Below are 25,629 nucleotides of genomic sequence, written 5' to 3'. Positions count from 1 at the left end.
CTATCCAGGGCCAGCGCATGGGAGTAAGCGACCTTGCTTAGGGTGCCAACGCACAACAAGGGTGCCGGGCAGACGCCCCTTCTCCGCTTATGCCATCCCTGAGCCTCTAACTGGATGCTGAGGAGGTCGGAGGAATTCCCCAGCCCCTCAATGCCCGTAAACAACAGCGCTTTCACTTTCTTCCACTTGCAGCTGCTGGAATGGCCTTGGGTTAGCCATAGCTCTGCAGAGGTTGTCCTTGAAAGGGCAGCTGCTGTGAGAGCCCTCTCAGCCCCACCCACCTCACAGGGTGTCTGTTGTGGGGGGAGAAGATATAGGAGATTGTAAGCCACCTTGAGTCTCTGATTCAGAGAGAAGGGCGGGGTATAAATCTGCAATTCTTCTTCAGGCTTTAGTGTTCTCTGAAGTCAGAGAACACCGAAGCCTGAAAGCGCGGCTCTTTGTTTCTGGGCGCTGAAGGGTTGGAGGAATTGCCCCGCCCCTCAGTGCCCAGAAACAATGGTGCTTCAGTGACTGACGTGATGATGTCACCTCTGGGTGATGTCATTGCACATGCGCAAAAAATTTCCCCCGTGGGAGGGGGGTGGGCCCGCGTCGGGGTTCTTCCTCGGACAGCAGAATTTCACGTGCCAGCCCTGGGTCTATCACAGTGATAACCGCTAACAGACTTAACTCCTGTGACATCATCTAATAAATTACTGTCAGTGCACTCGGGGGGTGGGGGGGAGAAAAACTAGACAGTCGGTCAACAAAAGGATGAAGGCTTTAAGCATCCTTTAAAAGACCCCTTTGTTCTGCACTTGTGTTCTTAATAACTCCACTCCTATGAACTACTGGGAACTTACTAGTAGCCCAAGCACCTGAAGTTTCACAAATAAGAATCTGAGAATTTCTAGCGTTTCACAAGATGTCTTTGGCCTTTTTTACATTTGCATTGTGGAATTATGACTTGCCTTCTGCTCCGCTGCTGCTTATTTATTTAGAACATTTTTTTAATGCCACATCTCCAGCAAGCTCCTTGAAGAGTCTTAGAATTAAGACAGCAAAACAAAGCTAACATAACTGAAGCAACCAGGCAGTAACAGCACAGAATACACAACGAGCAGTCTAAAATGTGGTACGTAAGTAACCCATAAAATAGAGGTAAAACGATTTAGTTAAAAGCCTGGGTAAAAAAAAGAATGTTTTAGCCTTGTACCTAAAAGAAGGCAAGCCTCACAGAGGGAGAGCATTCCAAAGACAAGGTGCCACCACTGAAAAAGCCCTGTCTCTGATCATGACTTGCCACATCGCTGAAATCGGAGTGGCAGAGAGCAGGGCTTTAGAAGACCTTAACTGGTGGGTTGAACATTATGGGAAGAGGCAGTCCTTCAGGTACCCAGGCACCAAGACATTTAGAGCTTTCAAGGTAAGAAGAACCAGTGCTTTCAATTGTGCCTGGAAACGTAAGTTCCACCAGTGCAGAACCAGTCTCCTACCCAGGGGTTTTTTTGTAGAAAAATAGGTGGTGGAGCTCATCCAGGGATTGTTATGCAGCTGCAATATTATTCAATGGACAAGGAGGTGGAACTATCAGAAGGAGGAGGTGGAACACTCAGAAAGGTTCAGGAGCTGTGCTCCTGTGAGCTCCCACTGAATCTGAGGTCTGCTCCTACCCCCAGTGATCCCAAGTAAGACAGCAATCTGGTCCACTGCTGTTCCCTCCCTCCCCAGCAGCTCTCAGGGGTTTTGAGGATAAGGTCTTACTGATAATGCTGGGTGATAGGTGTGAAGAGTTCCTCATTAAAAACCACACACTTTCACAGTAATTTTTTTGAGGCTTTATGTTTATATTAACAAACTTCATGCTCCTCTGTCTACTCAGCATGACATTGATTTTTCTAAATGGTGTATAGTTCTTTCCCTCTCGAAGGTACTTGTGGTAGAAACTGTCATCATTAAATAACTTCAAAGGATATTTAGGTGAAAGGACCTTGCTGAGTAGCACATTGAGTTATTTCCTGTTAATTATTTTATCTAACTGTTGTAAAAGACATCTTTTCCTGGCCCCACTTATGAACCTCCTGATGGCACTTGGGCTTTTTGGCCACTGTGCGGCACAGAGTGTTGGACTGGATGGGTCACTGGCCTGATCCAACATGGCTTCTCTTATGTTCTTATGTGACACAGAGTGTTGGACTGGATGGGCCACTGGTCTGATCCAACATGGCTTTTCTTATGTTCTTATGTGACACAGAGTGTTGGACTGGATGGGCCATTGGCCTGATCCAACAGGGCTTCTCTTATGTTCTTATGTGACACAGAGTGTTGGACTGGATGGGCCACTGGCCTGATCCAACATGGCTTCTCTTATGTTCTTATGTGACACAGAGTGTTGGACTGGATGGGCCACTGGCCTGATCCAACATGGCTTCTCTTATGTTCTTATGTGACAGAGAGTGTTGGACTGGATGGGCCACTGGCCTGATCCAACATGGCTTTCCTTATGTTCTTATGTGACACAGAGTGTTGGACTGGATGGGCCACTGGCCTGATCCAACATGGCTTCTCTTATGTCCTTATGACCTGGATAACCTGATCTCATCAGATTTCAGAAATTAAGCAAGGTTGGCCCTAGTCAGTATTTGAATGGGAGACTACCAAGGAATACCAGGGTCATGATGCAGAGGCAGACAGTGGCATATCACGGAACATCTCTTGCCTCAGAAACCCCACCAGGGGTTGCAGTAAGTCAGTTGTGACTTGACAGCAAGAAAAGAAGACATCTTAATATGTTTCCCCCCCCCCCCCCCAGTTTAAATTTTATTGACTTTTTTAACTGGCATAACAAACATAAGGGGTTTCATTCCAAGCATTGCAAACAATTAGTGTGTGAGATCAACATATGCATCCATAAACCAACATTCAAACAGACATCTTAATATGTTAACAAAAAGATAGCCCTGTTACTACCATTGGCAGAGTTCAGGAAATAATTAAATTCACGCACTGGAGTTTACTTGCAATGAATTTCCCGCAACAGGATTTTGCAAAAAGACAATAACTGACTGTAGGCCATTAATGCAATAGAAAAGCCTTCAGAGTACAAGCACTAACCCAGAACAGAGAGAGAAACAACAAGAGGTAGGCTGAACTGCAAGAGAAAAGTATTTAATACTCTTTAAACACTAGAGAACGTACTGTGTCTTTCTCTAGGGTACGAGTGGACCAAACCACTCTTTCAGCTGCATTTATAGTAACTGGACTCTTTGCAGGCTGTCACTCCTTCAACAATTGTAAGAAGTGTCCCCTGAGTAAACTATGTGCTTTACACATAGAAGGTACCAGGTTCAACCCTTTCTACTGAACTACACATGGAGCATTTACTCCTTTGGACTAGAAAACGTAGATTTCTTTGACATCTGTATTTTTTCCCCCTGGGGCCCACATAAATTAAATGCAAAGCATCTTGAAGATACCAGCAGCAGCGTCTTTCCCATCCACATCGAAAGAGATTTAAATTTTATCTCAGAATGATTGGCGCTATTAAGGCTAGTGAGGCTGGGAATGGTGGTTCCGCATGGCAGGAGCAGAAGAGTGTGCTGCTTCCAAAACACCTTGGCTGGAAATATAAACACGAGCTCCTCACACTTACGGCTCAGATTTTTTTTTATTATAAAAAGCCATTCCAGTAATTCACTTTAAGTGAAACTTTTATGGAGTAACGCCACTGCAGGGAGTTGTGAGAAGTTCGAAATGATAAGCTTCGCTAGGCTTGTGAGTACAGGGGGAAGATATATAGATACAAATATAATAGATTTGTGTTCACCATTTTCTTGGGCTCTTCTCTTGGCTTCAGTATAGAAAAGCTGCCTTCGAAAAATACTCCTGTTGATCAGGCTACCGATGGGTACCAGTTGATCATTGAATTTACTGAAATCGTTCCAAGTGGAATTGGTCACCTAGGTCAGGGGTGGTCAAACTGCTGCTTGGGAGCCACATATGGCTCTTTCACACATATTGTGTGGCTCTCAAATACCTCCCCCCTCTCATTTCTCTCTTTAAATCTCTGAGCCAAGCCAGTTTGGAGATGGCATTTCTCTCTTTAAATCATTTCTCCAAGCCAAGCCAGCTGGCAGCTTGGAGAATGCATTTAAAATTAAAGTTGCTTTATTTCCACCTCTCCCTCCCTCCTCCCTCCCCATCTACTTTCCTCCCTCCCTCCCTTCCTTCCCAAACATCTGACATTCAAGTATTGCGGCTCTCAAACTTCTAATGTTTATTCTATGTATCTCTTACATAAAGCAAGTTTGGCCACCCCTGACCTAGGTTGTTCCAAGGAGGTCTGAATTAAACAGTGTCCACAACTGACTCAGCCCTATTTTCTCAACATATTGGGTCATTTTTGTCACCCCACACACCATAGATTTGGGTTTTTTCCCAAAACACACACACATTTCTTCCTCCTTCCCATTCTGATAGATGTATGGGATCCCCTGTCCCCATTTTTATTGGGGTGGTGGTTATTCTGGTTTTAGTGTGTATTGGTTTGATTAGTGACATGTGGTGGTAGAAAGCATCAAGTTATTAATTTTCTATCTAGTCAGAAAAGACGATAACTTTAATTGTTCCACTTTTCTGCTGATTATATATTTAAGTCTTCATGGAAAATAGTACCATTATAAACCTTTTGATCGTTTAGACCATTGACTTCCCACCATGCAATGTCTTATTTTTGCATGAGTTTCACAGGTCCTGTATGCTATTTATATATTTTCATCTATTTTGTAAATGTTTTTAATAAAATATTTGAAACATGAAAAAAAAAAGTCACAACTGACTTACAGGGATCCCATAGGGTTTTCAAGACAAGAGACATTCAGGGGTGGTTTACAATTGCCTGACTCCCCGTAGCAACCCTAAGACTTCCTTGTGGTCACCCATCCAAGTATTACGGTAACTAGGATGGACCCTGCTTAGCTTCCAAGATCTGACGAGATTAAGCTGGTCTGGACCACATACAGCTGCATGTCGGGACAGCGTTTGATTTAAAAAGCTGTTTCTGTAAGGAATTGCGCTACTCTACCATATTTTAGAATTCCAGGTAGTCAGCCATGTTGGTCTGAAGTAGTAGAACAAAATAGGGGTCAAGTTGCAACTTCAGTTTTCAAAAGTTTTATTCGTTTCAAAAAGAGTGGGGATAGGGAATAGGGGGAATAGAAAGCACAGTACATTTTGACCTTGTTCTGCATAAAAATACTTTCAAAAAGTACAAACTTAGTTCTACAATACTTTCTTTACATAAATTGTTATGTCTAAACTAAACATCATCCACATTTTAAAATTTTATAGCATAAATCCTTTGTTAAAGTTATCTATTCGTTTTGACAATTCCAGTAAAAGCAATTTTATAATATAAAATACAGGGGGGAATAAAGGAGAGATAAGTTCACCCCAGAGAATCTTAAGAGTCTTGAGTGTCTAACCAGGCATAAAATTTCATCCAGTATTTTCTTGCTTCTTCTTTAGATTTCCCAGCCAATAGCTGGGAAAGAAAGTCCAGCTCTGCTGTTTCCAGAATTTTACCCACCAAGTCCATTTTCGTGGGAGGGGTCAAGTTGCACCTTTAAGACCAACTTAGTTTTATTCAGAACGTAAGCTTTCGTGTGCTCTCTAAGCACACTTCATCAGACAAGGAATCTGGTAAAGTGTGTGCTATGTGTGGCTTTGCTCACTGGTTTTGGGGTTTTTTTGCTCACAAATAAGTTGGTCTTAAAGGTGCAACTTGACTCCTATTTTTTATATATATATTTTAGAATTGTTAAAGCAAACGACATGTTTGTTTATTTATAGCCTTTCTCACTGAGACTTACAGCAGATTACACAAGATAAAACACTGCAATCAAATAGCATGAGACATCTAAAATAATGACCCAGGTTGTATTAGTGAAGACTGCTAAAATGCAGGTAGCCCTTTATCAAGATTTTTACACTTCTGTTAGATATGAAGGAAGGACAGGACAAGGGCCTGAATGGAAGAAGGTCCAAAGATCTTTTTTAGCGTCAGGACCCATCACAGAGCGGCAGACATCTTTTGCCTATTAAAAAATCCATGAGTTAGAGCAGAACTTCCAGCAAGACCATAGATCTAATGCACTTGCTAATGTCCCCCATCTCACAACCACTATTTGGAGCTTGGGTGCGTGTTGCTGGCTTGCACGCCCCTTCCATTTCAGCATTCAGCAAGAAGAGGCAATAGGAGCTCTTTCTCATTTGTATTCTTTTTGAGCTATTTGTCGTAACATTATTACATTGGATGGATTCCAAAATAAACTTGTTCTATTGTGGGAGCTTTGTGATGGCAAAAGCTATTAACAAAACATTATTAGGTGGCAGTATCCAAATCCTCTTGATCATGGAAAATATCTTGTTGGCTGAATATGAATGCATTTGTTAACACCACCATATACTTAGAAATAATGCCTTTGCTTTAATTTGGAAAAGAAAAGGGAGAGTTGCAGGGTTTACTGTTGTTTTTTGTTTCATGGTTAAACAAACAGCTTTCTTTTTGTTCACAGCTCTTAATGCCTTATATTTTAAAACTGTATTATTGATAGGAAGGTACTGGAAATACTTCAATTACATCTACTTCACCACAGTTAAATAAGTAAAAAAAAAATCCTGTATTTGTAGAAGACTTTGATTCCCTCAGAGGAAAAAATGGCTTATGATTATAGATTACACCAGGAAATCCCAATCTTTTTGAGCTTTGGAATTTTGAGAGGTGTCACGGGAGGTGGGACCAAACCCAACATGGCTGCCACACTTTGCAAAAGCATTGGAGGGATTGAACCACCACCACCCCAGTGCTGAACATGCAGATGACCGCTCACTTAGTTGCCAGTGAAAAACTGATCACTCACAGGCGAAAAACTGATCACTTATCCCTTGAACAGTTTTAATAGGCCGTTGTTGCCCATTAAGCAGTTTTGGGAGAGCCAGTTTGGTGTAGCGGTTAAATGCACAGACCCTAATCTCGGAGAACCAGGTTTGATGCCCCCAGTCCTCCAACTGCACCTGCTGATATCACCTTGGGTCAGTCATAACTCTCGCAGAGTCTTAGCTACCTCACAGGGTGATGGGGAGGGGAAGGAGATTGTAAGGTGATCTGAGACTGAGTGAAGGGGGTGGGGGTATAAATCCAACCACCACCATCATCGTTGCAGTTGTTACCCTTCCTTCCAGGTTGTCCTGTTGAAATGCATTTCCTCTTTAAAGGCCTGAGGTTCTTCAGCAAGCTTTCTCCTTGTATAAAAGTTCTTTCTTGGGTTCTATGCCTGTGGGTCTGGGGATTGGGTTCAGGATGGGTCACACCTAGGGTTAACAATTCTGAGTTGGGAAATTCTTGGATATTTGGAAGTGTAGCCTAGATACAGGAACGTTTGGAGAAGGGAGGGACCTCAGTAGTTCACCCGGGAAAGCAGCCATTTCCTTCAAGGGACCTGATCTTCAGAGATCAGTTGTAATTGTAGGAGAACTTCAGATCGTACCTGGAGGCGCACAGTCTTACACCATCTCCTGGTCTCTCTGTCCCCTCCAAACAGCTGAGTCCAGCAGACTCAGGGCCTGTAAGGCCGAACTGTTTCGACAGGCCTTTGAGACCTAACCTAAATTGGGAGAGAGCTGCCAATTTACACCGTTACAGAGTACCATGATCACCATTTACATTTATATCTTCGTTAAATTATATTACAGTGATACAGCACCAAAAATGCAATGGAATGTTTTAAATGTTTAAGTGTTTTAAATAATTTTTAAATTGTAGTTTCAATGGTTAAATTGTAAAGATTTATGTTGTTAGCCGCCCTGAGTCTGCTTGCGGAGAGGGCGGGATAGAAATTTAAAGTAATAAATACTCAGGGTTGTACATACTTTAGCTGCTAAAGGGGGAAAGAGAGAGATAAAAACAAGCTGCTAAAATGGGGGGTGAAGGGAGAAATGAAGGGACGTGGAGAGGAAGGAGACTAGAGGCAGATAGAGTTCTTCAGTTTCACCGCAAACCTGCCCATCACTGGCAGTGTTCTCTCTAAGCTGTTCTCTCACAGTTCTTTTAGCCTACAGCTCATACACTTTTGTCTTAGCTCAGGAAAAATGGCCCCAGAGCAAACTAATTTATGCAGTAGCTCACAACTTTTAATGCCAGGAGCTCACAAAGGTGAATTTTTGCTCACAAGGCTCCACAGCTTTGAGGGAATATTGTTCGCTGGTTACTAGAGTGTCTGGAAGAGACTTTGTGTAAAGGTGACAAACAGTGGGTGAAACCAATGGCATATGGGAGAACTTCAGACCGCATCTGGAGGCGCACCAGTTTGGTGTAGTGATTAAATGCGTGGACTCTTTCCTGGGAGAACCAGGTTTGATTCCCCACTCCTCCACTTGCACCTGCTGGGATGGCCTTGGGTCAGCTATAGCTTTCATAGGAGTTGTCCTTGAAAGGGCAGCTTCTGTGAGAGTTCTCTCAGCTCTGCCTACCTCACAGGGTGTCTGTTGTGGGGGGGGGAGGTAAAGGAGATTGTGACCACTCTGAGATTCAGAGTATAGGGCAGGATATAATCCAATATAAATCCAATATAAATATGCCGTTTGAATGTAAGAAATGCCTCCCCTTCGTTATCAGAGTAAAATTAGCCTTTGTACTGTTCTGTGTACAGTGTTGTCCCTTTGTTTTGTGTCCATCGTTGCCCATTAAGCAAAGCAATGTTGAGCTGCCTTTTAAAAAATAAATAATTTCCTGGCATTTCAGTTTTATTATGGGCTGTAAAAGCAAGTGAAATACCTTGGCAAAGAGTGAAGTTGACGTGTTAAGCTATGAATTTTTTAAAGACTCTTCAAACATTTCATCTATGGCTATCAAATGCTTCCTTCCACATGCCAGAATATCCACTCCGCTGCTGTGCATAAATCCATCATGAGCATAGTTTCACCAAGCCAAGTTGAATACTTGGCCAGTTATGCCAGTTTGGTGTGGTGGTTAAGTGTGTGGACTCATATTTGGGAGAACCGGGTTTGATTCCCCACTCCTCCACTTGCAGCTGCTGGAATGGCCTTGGGTTAGCCATAGCTATCACAGGAGTTGTCCTTGAAAAGGCAGCTGCTGTAAGAGTCCTCTCAGCCCCACCCACCTCACAGGGTTTCTGTTGTGGGGGGAGAAGATATAGGAGATTGTAAGCCACTGTGAGTCTCTGAGTTAAGAGAGAAGGGTGGGATATAAATATGCAGTCGTCTTCTTTTTCTATGCAACAAAATGTTTACTCAGACAGATCAGCGATTGGTTGCAAATGTTCATCCACTATATAATGTTAACTTGTTGTGACCGTAGTAGCATAGCACTGAAGGGAAAAGTTGAGATAATATTGGGGGAGGGGGGAATGTGATGTAGTCTATGGCATTGTGAGCCAAGGCGGTGTCTAAAAACAGAGATCAAGGCTGAAATCCTTAACAGTAGGAGGTTAACTTGGCAGGTCATCCTCAAGAGGCAGCTGAGATCTCCCAAGCTTTGCCAACTTGCCTTTCCAATTACTGCATAGTTTCCCTTCCTGCAACTTTCTCCACTTGTCACAGTTGCTGTGAGCAAAGCTACTATTTTTGCCTGTGTGCCTGCATGTGTAGTATCTTGAGGGTGGTGATTAGGAGGGACATGTCAATGGTTTGATGAATGCCATCATTCACCATGTATATCGTCTAACGTGATACCCATGGGTGCCAGGGTACCTGCCAGTACCTTGGCTCCTGCCAAGCTTTCAGAAGTGGATGGGGCCATTGTAAGGCAGCAGTTGTTGCTGGCTGCCCTCATTCTAATGAAAGTGTGTGTGTTTTTCATAAATACAGGAGCAGCTGCCACTGGAGAATCAAGAGGACTAGTAAGCATCCATGTTTGTGGTTACATACCCAATTTAAGATTTACTTCTTTTTATTCTCCCATTTCTTTTTCCCTTCCTCCCCATGGACTGTCCTTCACTTCTTTTTATTCCCCTTCTACAATTGTTTTGCAAAGTGTGGCAGCCAATTTGGATTTAGTTTTGCCTCCTGTGGTGGCCATTTTGGGGTGGTAATCACCACCCTCTGTCAAAATTCCAAAGGTGCCCACGGGCTCAAAAAGTTTGGGATCATATGGTCTTATCTGATGTTCCTTTAAAAAAAATCTTTGAGAGACTTAAGGTCATGTACAAATACAGGCAGGAGTGTGCATTTGGCTAAAACTGAGCTGGAAAAAAATAAAAAATACCTTATCAATATTTTTTACCTTCTCTTTCAGCTGAATATAGATTTGGCTGTTTTTCGGCTATCCAAAACAGTCAAGACCCCACCCCCCACCCCGCATCAAATAGTGAAACTTACAGCATTTAAAGAGATTGCTGCAAATTTGGTGCCTCTACCTCAAAAGCAGCCCCCAGAGCCTCAGACACCCTCATACCAATTCTTCATTATATCCAATGGGGACTGTTTACTATAATGGTCCCCATAGGGTATAATGGAGCCGAAAAATTCAGGACTTCCAAAAAATCCTGAATATGAATATCATACCAGTATTGGGATTCAGTAATATTGGAAAATACCAATATTTTTTGGGTTCAGTATACCTAAACAAAAAAAAAATACTGTTCCTCCCACCCATCCCTAAATACAAAGTTTCTTGTTTTAGATAACCGTGGCAAAGTAGATTTAAAAAAAAAAATGAAGTAGATGGTTAGTTCAGTTCTTTTGGCTTCTGGAACCAAGGATTTTAGCTAGCGGCACTTCAAAAAATTGGTACTTCAGATTCCAGTGATAGTGTTGTGGTGTGTTTCTGTACCAGAAAGTCAGGTGGAAATTGCTGCTTACTTTGGAAGTGTGTTAGCTTAGTTAAATAGATAACAAAGTAGCTACAAGAAGTTATTCTTGTCTGATTTTTTTCTCTCTCTCCAATTATCCATCTCTCCGTAAAAATAAGATCCAAACACTTGGCCTTTGTGCCCAAACAATACCGTGGCTTCATTTCTTTTCATCTTCTTGTTCCCACTCACAGTTACGACAATAAAGGAAGGTTTTCTGGTACATAAAAATGTAGACATGTGCTTTTCAGAGCATCAGAACTATGCTTTCTACATCAAAATGTGGCATTAAAGTTCATAGGAATGTGCAGCCTTTACCTGCCTTTTAGTATATCGAGCCAATAACTTGGGGATAAAAATATAACTCATTGTATTGAGTTTCCATAGTTCATACTTCACCAATCTCAAAAGAGGCATTTCGCTATAAAATGTTACACTTGTAGCTACCCTAAATGTCACTCTATTGTTAGCATGAGGAAGTGCTCTTAAGGGTTTTTTTTATAAGTTTTTTCTCCACTCATGTTGAATCCCTGTACCAGGTGGGTGGATCTAAAGATAGACTTCAGGAAACATGAACTTAGCAAAGGAAGACCCCGTCTCCTCCCACTCCATTTGTATGTTGAAAGCAAGGAATGGATTTCTGCAATGCTTGGGGAAAGTATCTGAGTATATTTGCTCAAATTATTTGTTACCTGTAATGGTGCAGTTCCTAGGCCAGCCTGATCTCATCAGAACTCAAAAGCTAAGCAGGGTCAGTCTTGGTTTGTATTTGAATGGGAGACCACAAAGGAAGTCCGAGGTCTCAACACAGAAACAGGCAATGGCAAACCACCTCTGAACATCTCTTGAAACATGCCTTGAAAACCCTGTGGGGTCAATATAAGTCGTCTGCAACTTGACAGCACTTTCCACCACCAATTGTGTGTGTGAGGGGGGAGAAGAAACTAATTATTGCTTATTACTGTGACTGTTTCTGTTTTGAATTACTGAAGGTGAACTCTTGTTTCAGTATACTTTCGTATCAGACGTTACCAAGAAACATGCCAAGCCATCGAGCCCAAGTTCTACCTCGGTACCCCGAAGGCTATCGAACCCTCCCAAGGAACACCAAAACCAGGCCCGAAAGCATCTGCAGCGTGACACCGTCGGTTTATGACAAGACCCTTGGGACCCTCCCCCCGGAAGACAAAAGGAGGTCAATGCGGGACGACACCATGTGGCAACTCTACGAGTGGCAGCAGCGGCAGTTTTACAATAAGCAAACGACTCTTACGAGACATGGTACTTTAAGTAGCCCCAAAACCATGATTAATATATCTGACCAAACAATGCATATGATTCCCACATCACCTTCCCATGGTTCAATAGCAGGTTTCCAAGGATACTCCCCGCAACGGAACTACCGGTCCGAGGTGTCCTCGCCAGTGCAAAGAGGAGATGTAACAATTGACCGCAGGCATAGGCCGCATCACAACAAGGTGAAACATTCGTCTCTTTTCATTGTTTCTAAACAAACTTCTTACTTGGGTTACTTTGCGGGAATGAAATGTGCAAACATTCACTGGAACCAGTCATTCCATAGCACACTGATATCCATGCAGAATATGTACCAAATCCAATGTTGTTGTTTTAAAGAAAGTCAAGGGGGGAAATTCTGGTTTGTACATCAGGTGTCTATTATTTGGTAGAATAGAAAAAGCTGTACTGTCGCTAATGATGGGCAGAACATCTTAAGAGAGCATTGAAAGATTTCTGCCCTACCAGCTCTCATGCAACGTGGGACGCTTCCCAGCAACGTGGGACGCTTCCTACAATGCTTGGTAGAAAAGACTCAACCTAAGACACCAGTCAGATCCAGTAACATTTGAGTATGCGTCATGGAACTTCTTTAGTGCTGAAGCATTTCCCATCCTTACCTGCTTATTCATCAGTTGTGCTTTTTCTAGTCCCAGGAAATTGTCTTAAGAGCCAGTTTGGTGTAGTGGTTAAGTGTGTGGATTCTTATCTGGGAGAACCAGGTTTGATCCCCCACTCCTCCACTTGCAGCTGCTGGAATGGGTCAGCCACAGCTCTCGCAGGAGTTGTCCTTGAAAGGGCAGCTGCTGCAAGAGCTCTCTCAGACCCACCTACCTCACAGGGTGTCTGTTGTGGGGGAGACACTGAGATTCAGAGTATGTGGCAGAATATAAATCCAGTATCATCATCATCTTCTTCCCTCTGTTTCTGCATCCAGTAGTGTTGGGTTAATAATTTTAATGTCCTTGCCGAGGACGTCCCTTGGCTGTTGTTTTTTTTAAAAAATGGAGTGGCTAATTCATCACCTTTTTAATACATTTCCTTCCATATTCAGAGAAAAGGATTTGATTGTCATTCTATGATTTCTTCCAAGTTTCGTAAACAGAAACTAAAAGTGGAAATTCATATAAGCCATATTTGTTGTTCAGGGTACATTATTTTGATGCTTATCTATGCACTTTATTTATATATCGCTTTTCTCCCATGGAGGGTGGGCAAAGTGGCTTACATCATTCTTTGTTTATATTATATCCTCACAACCCTGTGAGGTAGCTCAGGCTGAAAGTAAGAGACTGGCCCAAGTTCACTCAGCAAGCTTTTGTGGTAGAGTGGGTATTCAAACCTGGCTTTTCGAGCCAGGATCTCCCAGATTCGAGTCCTGCACTGTAACCACTACATCACATTGAGTCTCTTGAAGATAATGGAATCAAGCACTTAAAATGTGGGATTTGCTGCCAGAGGATGTAGTGATGGCCACAGGCACAAGACAGCTTTAAAAGAGGGTTAAGCAGATTCATGGAGGAGAGGCCCATCAATGGCTACCAGCCATATTGAGTAACAGAACGGCCGTATTCAGAGGCAGTAAACCCTCTGAATCCCAGAGCCAGGAGGCAACATTTTTTTTTCAAAAGCAGATATTGATAAATTAAGGCAGTATAGAAATTTGAAAAAAATATACATCATTTTAAAGCAATACTATACAAGTACAGAATCAGATTTAAGATTGATATACACACTATAAATGCCTGAATCATCTATTCCTTCTACCCCACCTCCCCCCCCAAAAAACCCCCCCACAACTCCACTCAGAAATAAATCAGATTCCAGTAGTGCGAGTTATTGGGTAAAATATCATGTTCCATTAGGTATACGACTAAGAGGAACCAGGTAGATATCACTCTCCATTTATAGCAATCAGTTGAATAATCAAAAGTAATAATAATCCCAGAGCCAGGAGGCAACATGAGGGAAAGGCCTTGGCCTCTATGCCCTGTCATTGGCCCTTCCAGAGGAACTGGTTGGCCACTGCATAAGAACATAATAGAAGCCATGTTGGATCAGGCCAATGGCCCATCCAGTCCAACACTCTGTGTCACAGAGTGGCCCAAAAAATTATTTATTTATTTATACACACACACACACATACATACATACATACATTTATATACACACTGTGGCTAATAGCCACTGATGGACCTCTGCTCCATATTTTTATCTAACCCCCTCTTGAAGCTGGCTATGCTTGTAGCTGCCACCACCTCCTGTGGCAGTGAATTCCACATGTTAATCACCCTTTGGTTGAAGAAGTACTTCCTTTTATCCGTTCTAACCCGACTTCTCAGCAATTTCATTGAATGCCCACGAGTTCTTGTATTGTGCGAAAGGGAGAAAAGTACTTCTTTCTCTACCTTCTCCATCCCATGCATAATCTTGTAAACCTCTATCATGTCACCCCGCAGTCGACGTTTCTCCAAGCTAAAGAGCCCCAAGCGTTTTAACGTTTCTTCATAGGGAAAGTGTTCCAAACCTTTAATCATTCTAGTTGCCCTTTTCTGCACTTTTTCCAATGCTATAATATCCTTTTTGAGGTGTGGTGACCAGAATTGCACACGGTATTCCAAATGAGACCGCACCATCGATTTATACAGGGGCATTATGATACTGGCTGATTTGTTTTCAGTTCCCTTCCTAATAAATTCCAGCATGGCATTGGCCTTTTTTTATTGCAATCGCACACTGTCTTGACATTTTCAGTGAGTTATCTACCATGACCCCAAGATCTCTCTCTTGGTCAGTCTCTGTAAAACCAGATGCTTGATTAGATGGACCACTGGTCTAATCCAGCAGGGCTCTTCTTATGTTCTTAAGAGCCTGGTCTGTCCCCATTCCTTACTAGGACAGACAGTGTGTAATACAACAATGTGCTCTTCATAACAATGTGAGGTGGATACATTTTGTCCCCCGGTCTCTATATTCTGTTGCTCTCTCATCTGTCTGATCAGTTATTTGGGCCCCCATTTTTCCTAGGTCAGTTTAAGGGCTGCATTCTGTATTTGCAGTTTTAAGAACAGGGTCCTAAAAGTTGTCAAGGAAAGGCTTGAGTAAAATCCTTTTTTTTATTAAAAGAAAAAAAGGCAGGTGTGCCAAGAATGAGCCTGGCACAATCAGGTGTTTCTCCAGCACATAAATTTATCCCACTTTAGCTTCTGGTTGAGGCAGTAGCTTGCAGGTGATCGCCCTATTGACTTTTACAAATAAAGCTGTTAATTAGGGGACTGTAAATGGTATGAGGGATGGTGAATGGAATTCCTGATTAGCCGCTGTCAGAGAGCTTCCTGGATCCTCTGAGGCTTTTTGACATTCGCAGGAGTTGAGACGAAGGTGCTGCGATTCAGTCTGTTTGTCCTGACAAGCGATTAACTCCTCCCTTCACTTTGGACACCTTTCATAAACCTTAAGTTGACTTGGGGGGGAAATCATGCTTAAAATATCAGATTTAACCTTTGCTTTTTGGAAGCTTTGACAGGCACCCAGATTCTAATGCATAGTCCTTTCTCTCCCCTCCGTCTCTGTAGCAGCACGTCTTTGTGGCTGACAGAAGGTCGATGCCGGCGGGTCTAAGCGTGCAGCCCATTAGTCCCCAGAGCTTGCAAGGCAAAACGGTGAGTGACATTTTTATATTTAGCGCATCATTTTTTATTTAAGCAACAGGCCATAAAACACAAAGAGATAGGACGACAGCTACATTGGTCGTAGGACCTGTATAAATGCCACTTCCTTTCTGTTGTTGTTTCAATAATTAAAGCACTTCCTCCACAACAGGTTAGATCCAACTGGATATGTACAGTTTTTGCAAAGAGGTAATATCTTTGTTAGAGGAGCCCCATGGCACAGAGTGGTAAAGCTGCAGTACTGCAGTCCAAGCTCTGCTCACGACCTGAGGTCAATCCCAGCAGAAGCTGGGTTCATGTAGCCGGTTCGAGGTTGACTCAGCCTTCCATCCTTCCGAGGTTGGTAAAATGAGTACCCAGCTTGCTGGGGGTGGAAAGTGTAGATGACTGGGGAAGGCGATGGCAAACCACCCCGTAAAAAGTCTGCCATGAAAACGCCCTGATGTGATATCACCCCATGGGTCGGTAACGACCTGGTGCTTGCATTGGGGACTACCTTTACCTTTAATATCTTTTTTAGTTAGAACTTCATTTGTACTGGATACATCAGATCTCAGAAACTAAGCGGGGTTGACCCTGGCTAGTATTTGGATGGGAGACCTCCAAGGAGTACCAGGGTCATGACACGGAAGCAGGCAATGGCGAACCAACTCTGAATGTCTCTTGCCTTGAAAACCCTATTGTGGGTCACCATAAATCAGCTGTAACTTGATAGCAAAAAAAAAAAAACCCAAACAAAAAAGCTGGTGTCTGGGGATCGTTCTCTTTGTCTCATGTAACCAGTTCATTTACAATCCTCTAGGACAACAGTAAGGCTTCTCGAAGCTTTGCCTTTGTGCGCCTCACAAATTGTCCTGCCGTTAAGCTGTTAATTCAGTGGCAGAGGGGAAAATGCTAATTACCGGAGCTTTTCATTACTGCAGAATGCAAGTCATAGTTAGCTGGGAATTGGCACTGTAGGCAGTTTGTTACACATTGTGTGCTCTCGTATGAAAAGAGACTATCCACACACTAATTGCACATTTTTATTCAGATCATTAAAAGTATTTTACCGTTCAATACCTTAAGGTTCAGTTCAGCGGTTATGTATTCATGTAAGCTTTTCCGAGATACTTTAGTTGAGCCATAACTTCTTTTTTTTTTTTGTACTAATTGAAACTTTAATTGCTTCTGTGCAATGTTCTTTAGGGAGGGTTCTGTTGAAAAACACTCCACTTGGCAGTTAAAGGTGACTTAGATGATATTTTCCAATGAGCTTCATTCTTCATAAATAATCCCCCTCGGTAAAACACCGACATATATATAGTAGGGGAATGTAGAATAGTCATTATGAGAACCTGCAAGTTCATCCTTCCTTAAATATAGCCAATTGTCTTGCTCCCTCTGCTGGATTTTATTAAACACAGCCACTGTAGCTAAAAATGTGGCTTGGCTGTGTTTGCGTCAGTATTTGCATTTTGCAATTCAAGAACCTGAACTGATGTGGAGCACCTAAAATCACAGTTAAGGTCAGGGCTTACTTTCTAGCAGGAGCTCCTTTGCAGATTAGGCCACACACCCCTGATGGAGCCAATCCTCCAAGAGTTTACAGTAGGCCTCGTAAGAACAGCCCTGTAAGCTCTTGGAGGATTGGCTACATCAGGGAAATGTGGCCTAATATGCAAAAGAGCTCCTGCTAGAACATGAGCCCTGCTTAAGGGGCATATTTCACAGCTCTCCAGAGAGTTAGGTACACATCCACATGGAATTGGAAGCTATATTTTTATGTGTTGTTAGAGAACGCATCCTATAAGCAGCGGTCAGTTTGCACTACACATGGAAAGCAATCCATGCTTATAAAAGCTGCTGTACTGTACCAAAGTTGCTGGGATTCTGTATGCCTTGAATGATACTATGTAACAGTTTGGGGATCTTTTGATATCCATTTTTTGGTTTGGTGAGAGCCAGTTTGGTGTAGTGGTTAAGTGCGTGGACTCTTATATGGGAGAACCGGGTTTGATTCCCAGCTCCGCCACTTGCACCTGCTGGAGTGGCCTTGGGCCAGCCATAGCTCTGGCAGAGGTTGTCCTTGAAAGGGCAGCTGCTGTGAGAGCCCTCTCCAGCCCCACCCACCTCACAGGGTGTCTGTTGTGGGGGAGGAAGATAAAGGAGATTGTGAGCCACTCTGAGATTCAGAGTGGAGGGCAGAATATAAATCCAATATCATCTTCTTGCTGTTGGCAACTGAGTCATCTGCTTCCTTGTCAGGATCAGGTCACAGGGAATGGTGAGGCCTGACATAACTGGATGTAGGGATCTTAGGATATATCTGTATTAATTCATCAGGAGTGCCAAAGAGCCCTGTTGTTGGCCCTCCCGAGGAACTGGTTGGCCCCTGTGTAAGACAAAATTCTGAGTTAGATGGGCCACTGGTTTGATCCAACAGGGTTCTTCTTGTGTTCTTAAAGAGACAGTTCTCAATGCATAGAAGAGCTCATTGCATGGATATTCATGAGGTCAAACAGATCGGGGTGGGGTAGGGTGGAGAGGAGAATCTGTCTGTGGAAGGTTGGGATCAGGGCGGAGCGTTGGGGGGCAGATAACAACAGAAGATTCCTATATGGAAAAAGAGTAAACATCAACTAAAAAAGAGCCAGACATCAAGTACAAACTATGAAAAAGAGTAAATATCAACTAAAAAAGAGCCAGACATCAAGTACAAACTATGAGAATGGAGCCACGTATAAGATTTGAGTGAACGGAGACTGCACATTCCTAATAGCTTCCAAAACCTAGGATGGAGCTTTTTGTTAAATGTGGACTAAACAGAGAATTCTTTATGACCAGTCCTAATAATGGAGATTTATGTAGCTTTTCATGGAAAATGAAAGTATTAGAACGAACCTTCTCTGTCTTCCTTCCCGCAACTAGGGAGATTCATCCTGTTGTTTTTAAAAGCCTCTCTGAAGTTGGTACAGTTGCTCTTGCTATCACATTCGTCAGGTGTATCAATCACATTCTAGTTAAAAGGGAACTGTAAAATATCAGTAGCTGTCTTTGGTTCTCAAAGAGGGCTTTCCTGCCTGTGTGTAAGTGTGGCCCAGTGGGTCAGCAACATGGACTTCCCCCCATAAAATGGGCTATTCATGGCACATAATTCATGCACTTTTTTGTGTGTGTGTGTGGGGGGGGGGTTCCTTTCTGAGCATAAACTCTATTCTGCCTTCCTTTCAATGTTAGTTTATTCAGTCTAACAAAAGTTTTAAGATGCGTTTAAAAAATACCCTTTCAAAGAGATGCACTGGAGCCTTTTTAAGGAAAAGAAAGTAGGAAATAGACAACATGATGGGTCTGCCAGTTTTGACATTGTGTCTTGGGAATTGTTATTTTTTGTAGAAGCTAAATTTTAATACTTCATGCTTTGCTGTCCTTTGGCCAAAGAGCAAACAAATCAGTCAGAGATCCTGCTTATTTTCATCCCTTGACATCAAGCAACCTGAGTATGCACAAACTTCCATTGCTTTCTTCTCTTAGGACCGTGTTGAGTTGTTGGGTCCCTTCCCCTACCCACAGTTTGCTAGCCTTTACATTTTTGAAATAGCAGGGTGGATCCAACCGTCCTCCAAGGAGCCTTCCTTCAACTTGAGAGGCTCTTCCTCCCAACGAGGATAACCATGTTGGTCTGCCATTAAACAACCAGATTCGAGTCCATTGGAACTTTTGAGACCTACAAGATGTATAAGCTTTCGAGAGTCAAAAGTTATTACAAAGGGAGCTTTCACTCTCGATAACTTACACCCCAAAACTCTCGTTGGTTTCTGAGATGCTACTTGACTCAAATTAAGATGGCAGAAGCCGAGCGGAGCAGTACGATACAGGCAGAATCCACTCCAGTGCCATTTTGAGACTCAGAAAGCCGTGACATTTTAAGATTCTTCTTGCTTGCTCGTTTCAGATGGATTATCCCGAGAAATGTTGTTGGTTCTGTTATCTCGAACAGTTTAATACAGTTTGAATAAAGCATGATAGACAGCGTTATCAACAGTGAGCTGAAATTTGAAGTCTTGCTCATGACACCGCTGATTAACCTATTTTCTACCCCTTGCCTTCTCACACGGGACTCCTTCAGCCAGAGGAGCTCACGCTGCTGCTCATAAAGCTGAGAAGGCAGCAAGCCGAACTGAGTAGTATCCGGGAACACACGTTAGCACAGCTCATGCAACTAAAACTTGAGGCCAGCAGCCCAAAGGTCAGCTATGAAGTGATGTTTGTCATGTGTACCATCTTCACTAATTCCTCACCGTCCATTAATCCAAGCTTGCTTTGTGCCACTGATGCCCACTTCCTCCTGTTGTAGCTTTTAGAGTATCACTGTTGCCTTGGCAACAGTGGTGTTCTGCTATTAACCCTTTGAGCTTCGGTATGGAAGTTGAATGCATTGCAACCCAAACTGAAGTTAGGAAGGCTTCCCAATAGGAAGTGATTGGTCACTGTGTGAGAGAGGATGCTGGGCTAGTTGGACCACTGGTCTGATATAGCAGGGCTCTTCTTATGTTCTTAAAAAAACTTTTTAAAAAAACTCCAGAAGTCCACATTTTGCCAGTTCTGTGCAGAATCTGAAGCCAAAGTAGGTAAAATTGGTGATCAATAACGATTTCAACAGTTATAATGGCTTCTTATAATTGAAATTATTTGTGATTAGTACTCAAAAGGAGATGCGCACAAATGTTTCAAAGGGTTTATAGTTTGTGTAAATTCAACGTGACTGTGCTGGTTTTTCCTTCATTTAATTATAATATTGTCATTTTCATAGCTAATATGACTAAATAATTTGTAGTTGCAAAGCAGTGCTTACTGAAGTGGTAAAACAGAGTTTTTCCCGTTCTCACTGAAGTGTTTATTGGTCCTTCGCCATTCTGCTGTGTGTTGTAGAAAGACCTAAAATGCAGTATAGTTCTCATTTGCATTCTCATTTTGACGTTGTAGAAAAAAATAACAAGTATAATCTTAAAATTGTTGCAGCTAGAATTTGTATATCTGTTTCTTTTCCAACTGACCTTTTCACGTCTTTCCCATGTCTGTCTCTTTCTCTCCCCCTCCCTTTCTTTCTGTCTGTCTTGCTAGAATGAGATTCTTTCTCATCACCTTCAAAGGAATGCCATATACTTGGACCACCAGGTGGGCTTCTCAGCTTTTTCTTGTGCACTTATTTCTAGTAATACAATGAATCTTTATTTTTCTTCATTAATCTTTTCTTGTTGTTTTTGGCCCCTTTCTTATGGGACAAACAGTAAATCGTTTCTCAAAATCGAGAGTACACAAATAAAAGAACAGGCACTGAACCATCCCCAAAGGTAGATCTCAAACTGGATTTTGGGGGGAATAAAGTTCCGTTCTTGCCCCGATAGCAGCCAGTAGGCTAAGAGGACTAATGCCACTTGTCGTCTGGTATTTCAGTGGGTTCCGTTGTGTACATCTTCCTATTAATGTAGGCTGAAAGGGCATTTCTTTTTTTCTTTAAATCTTAGTTTAAATACAAAATATTATTATCTATGATATTCTACTTTTGGTCTACCTCATCTCTAACTGAAAGAGTTAATACACCTTTCCCAGCTCAGCCATCTCTCTCTTTTGGGAAATCATTTCCTCCTCCCTCCCGCCACTTGAAGAACCTATCATCTATGCAGGATAAAAGTTTAAGATATCTAATGATCATCTTTTCAGGCCTACCAAGGCATTAGCGGAGCAGTTAAATGTTCATTCCAGTCCTGTTCTGCTTTCTTTTTCTGCATCCTCCAGTGGGAGCCTCTGTTTCCCTTGATACTCCATTGATAATGGAGTATGTGCAGGGCTTTTTTTTTGTAGCAGGGACTCCTTTGTATTTTAGGCCACACTTCCCTGATGTAGCCACTCCTTTGAGAGCTTACAGTAGGCCCCGTAATAATACCCTGTAAGCTCTTGTAGGATTGGCTACATCAGGGGTGTGTGGCCTAATATGCAAATGTGTTCCTGATAAAAAAAAAAAAAGCCCTGAGTATGTGAACATCTCACACCTGTGCCTTTCCTCACAGAAAAGTTAACACATAGGATTGGGGGCTGCAGACCTAACATGAACATGAATTGGGGTTTGCTATCCCCTTGTGCTGGCTCATGGAATCAGTCCCAGCTGCTGCCAATACCAGACCTCTTCCTGGTCAATGTTTTTTTTTTTCCTCCACACATTATTGGCTGATTCAGTGTTCATACTACTTCCAACACGCTGAAGCAGAAAAGGGCTTTCATGCTCTGAAAAGTAGTAAAAGATTAGTTGTTTGGGTTTTTGTTTTTTTTAAATTGGCAATTAGGATAGAATGCAATTGACACAAGCTACCAGAATACGTAAGAGCTCCATGGTGCAGAGTGGTAAGCTGCAGTACTGCAGTCCAAGCTCTGCTCATGCCCTGAGTTCAATCCTGGTGGAAGCTGGGTTCAGGTAGCCAGCTCAACTCAGCCTTCCATCCTTCCGAGGTTGGTAAAGTGAGTCCCCAGCTTGCTGGGGGTAAAGCGTAGATGACTGGGGAAGGCAATGGCAGACCATCCCGTAAAAAGTCTGCCATGAAGACGTCGTGATGTGACATCACTCCAGAGTGTGAAACAACTGGTGCTTACGCAGGGGACTATCGTTACCTTTACTTTTTACTAGAATATGTATGCTCTCTTTTCAGATCACCAGTTTTTATCCTATGTAAGTAAGCTTGATAACAAAACTGTTTTAGGAGTATATTGTAGGATTAAACCTGGGCTCATAAATGAAGGGCCAAGGTATATGCAATGGTTTTTGTACGAGTTGGGCGTGGACCCAGCTTGCCTTTTCCTACGGTCACACAGTATGTGTGGGGAAATGCATTTTTATAGTTCCCAGGAACCTGACTAGATTTGGGATGACACTGTAGGGAGGAGGAGGAGATCTTGGCTCTCCCCCCTACTGGTTTTCCTGAGCTGAAACAGTCAGAAGGAAGCAGTTTGCCCATCTTTGGTTCTCTTATGTGCACAGAATGTTTCGTGCAGATCCAACTCATCAAAAAAGTAACATATAATTTGTCCCAAAGATACTCTCCAGTTCATTTTAACCATAGTGAATGATAGTCACACACAGGGGTGGAATTCTGGCAGGAGCTCCTTTGCATATTAGGCCACACAGCCCTGATATAGCCAATCCTCTGAGAGCTTACAAAAAAGAACCTTGTAAGCTCTTGGAGGATTGGCTACATCAGGGGTGTGTGGCCTAATATGCAAATGAGCTCCTGCTAGAATTCCAGCCCTGGTCACACACATTAATAAACCAGGGAGGGGGTGTTGTTGCTTCACCTTGAAACTTTGCTAAGACTTCATTCAGTTTCATACAACCTGCAGTCCTTAAATTCAACTTGACATGCTCAGAGCTGGGCCACAGTTATATCTGTACAGTGTATGGACCTTAACTTACACTGCAATGGCAGCACCCTGACCTGGGTAACCCAAGCAAGCTCAACCTGATCTAGATCTCAAAACCCAACCAGGATCATTCCTGGGTAGTACTTGCATGGGAGGCTGCCAGTGAAGTTCAGGGGTGCTACGTAGGGCCAGGCAATGGCCAACCACTTCTCTTCCTCTCTTGCCTTCAAAACCCTGCAGGGTTTTCACACATCAGCAGCGGCTCAGCAGCACTTTCCACCAATACAGCTACAGCAAAGTCAACACCACTGGATTTGTATCTGTCTTTGGGCAAACCTGGTGCAACATGCATAGGCACCTTGATATTGATTTTTTTTTGGCTTTGGCAGTTAACGAAACTTGGAGCAAAACGTTCATCCACTAGCCCAGGGGTGTGGAACCTTTTTTCTGCCAAGGGCCATATGGATATTTATAACATAGTTCGCGGGCCATAAAAAATTATCAACTTAAAAAACAGTGCTCCACCACGGGAGAATGATTCAGGCCAGCAAGATTAATGCAAATAATCGTTTTTCTATTTGAAGTCATGTGGGGAGAGCCTAATCTGGCGCACACACACACGGCCCATCGCCCTAGACAAATGCCTAGGTCCAGCACTTTTTTGTAGAAAAAGCCCAGCAGGAACTCAGTAGCATGTTAGACCATATCCCCTAATATTAGCATATTAGGTCACACACTCATTAGCATATTAGGCCGCACCATCTGGGATAATCAAGTGCAAACTGAACTGTGACAGTAACTTTTCCATGCCCTGCAGCAATTCTGGCCGGCCAGCCAGGCCCCAGGGAGGCTGCCGCACAGTACATCTGGGCCCTGTGATCCCTGCCTGGCCCTGGGGAGGCTGCTGTACAGTGCGGCTGGGCCGCATGATCCTTGCTGGCCAGCCAGGCCCCAGAGAGGCTGCTACATGGCTCTGTTCGGCCCAGCAATCCCCAAGGACCACACCAAGTGACCTCGAGGGCCGCCTATGGCCCTCGGGAGAGAGGTTCCCCACCCCTGGACTAGCCCTTGAGTAGATGACAGTTAACAATTAATTGAACACTGCCAGTGAATAGCCCACTGAATGACACAGTTTCTCATCCTGCTATAAAAACCACCTGTGATTGTCAGCAGGACTTCACCCATAAGAGCAAACAAATCTGAAAATCCTCATCTTCCCTGCTCTGGGCATGTTGGAGTTAATAGCCAAAATAATAAGTCTGATTTTAGTTTTTAGCTGAACAACTGAATCCAGAGTCTCTGCATACGTAAGAACTCTGCATATAGAAAGTGCCCATGTTGTATTCACTACAGAACTAGGGACAGCTACATTCACACATTTGCCCCTACTGTTGCAGCCAGTGGGGCAGTTAATTCTCTCTGTGTTTTGTATTTGTAGAGTGGAAATACCCATGGAGTTTAGGATTTGGGATAATGTGTTATATACACACAGTACCCTGATCCTTGTTTTTTTTAGCACTGTACTATAAGACGTAGCACATCTACATTAGGCTGAATTGTCACTACATTGTTTTCAAGGGCTCTTTGTAATACGTGTGGTTTTATGCACTTGATTCAGTGTAGTGATGTGAAATCGTAACATCAGCCTATGAGGTAAATAGGAAAAACTGCAGTCTGCCTGTCCATTATGATCTTAATTATCTTGCGTGGTGCAACGGAGTCACCTCAAGAAAGAAGGAAAAATGCATAACCAATTTTGCTAAGATTATAATTGCTCCCTACGAATCTCTGCTCATCAGAATTCCACTTGGGGGTTGGATGAAATTTGAGGGATTTGACTGAATTTGCAACATTAGTTTGTTGCAGACAAACCTGGAGAGACCGTTTTGTTCTTCAAGGCTTTGTTCTGCCACACTGCCTGTAAGATGCTCAGCAGGGTTTTAGTCCACACTTTTTCATAGGGTGCCCAAGAGAAGTACCCAATGGGATTCTGCCCTTCTAAATTTTTTAATCTCCTGCTGAAAACTAACTTATCATCCCTTAATTTCGCTTTTAGGGGTTTGCAAAGTGCATCCAGGGCATAGTGGAAGCCCAAATTATGTCCAGACATTGCTCTGTTCAGTGGTCCTCACCAGTGCTCATTTTGTAGCAGGAACTCCTTTGCATATTAGGCCACAGACCCCTGATGTAGCCAGTCCTCCTTGAGCTTACAGTAGGCTCTGTAAGCTCTTGGGGGATTGGCTACATCAGGGGTGTGTGGCCTAATATGCAAAGGAGCTCCTGCTACAAAATGAGCACTGGTCCTCACACATCTTCCATACACCCACTTCCTTCCTTAACTAGAAATATCTTGTGTCACTTACCAAAGCGTAAGTTTTATCTTATATTTGCCACAATCTGACATTAGCCAGTTGCTCCCT

At 42.9% G+C, this 25,629-nt stretch overlaps 1 protein-coding gene across 24 annotated transcripts in view; it reads left to right on the top strand.

Moving 5' to 3' along the window:
• The window catches only part of PLEKHA5 (pleckstrin homology domain containing A5), a 342,905-nt gene that overhangs the window by 275,303 nt on the left and 41,973 nt on the right, over positions 1-25,629 (top strand). For 10 of the 24 annotated variants that reach the window (XR_009555758.1, XR_009555759.1, XM_060245853.1 and 7 more), the window contains 4 exons: positions 11,860-12,328; positions 15,722-15,808; positions 19,926-20,045; positions 20,921-20,974. Coding sequence is in view for 22 of the 24 variants with exons in the window: in XM_060245853.1 (XP_060101836.1) it covers positions 11,860-12,328; positions 15,722-15,808; positions 19,926-20,045; positions 20,921-20,974 (730 nt within the window). In the remaining 2 variants the exon portion in view is untranslated. The remainder of the gene's footprint in view (positions 1-11,859; positions 12,329-15,721; positions 15,809-19,925; positions 20,046-20,920; positions 20,975-25,629) is intronic. The other 14 variants (XM_060245854.1, XM_060245864.1, XM_060245848.1 and 11 more) reach the window with 8 other exon arrangements.

This window comes from Heteronotia binoei, chromosome 8 (assembly GCF_032191835.1).
Source record: "Heteronotia binoei isolate CCM8104 ecotype False Entrance Well chromosome 8, APGP_CSIRO_Hbin_v1, whole genome shotgun sequence".
NCBI lineage: Eukaryota > Metazoa > Chordata > Lepidosauria > Squamata > Gekkonidae > Heteronotia > Heteronotia binoei.
The sequence above is the reverse complement of the archived record's forward strand: the minus strand, read 5'-3'. Positions and strand labels throughout refer to the sequence as shown.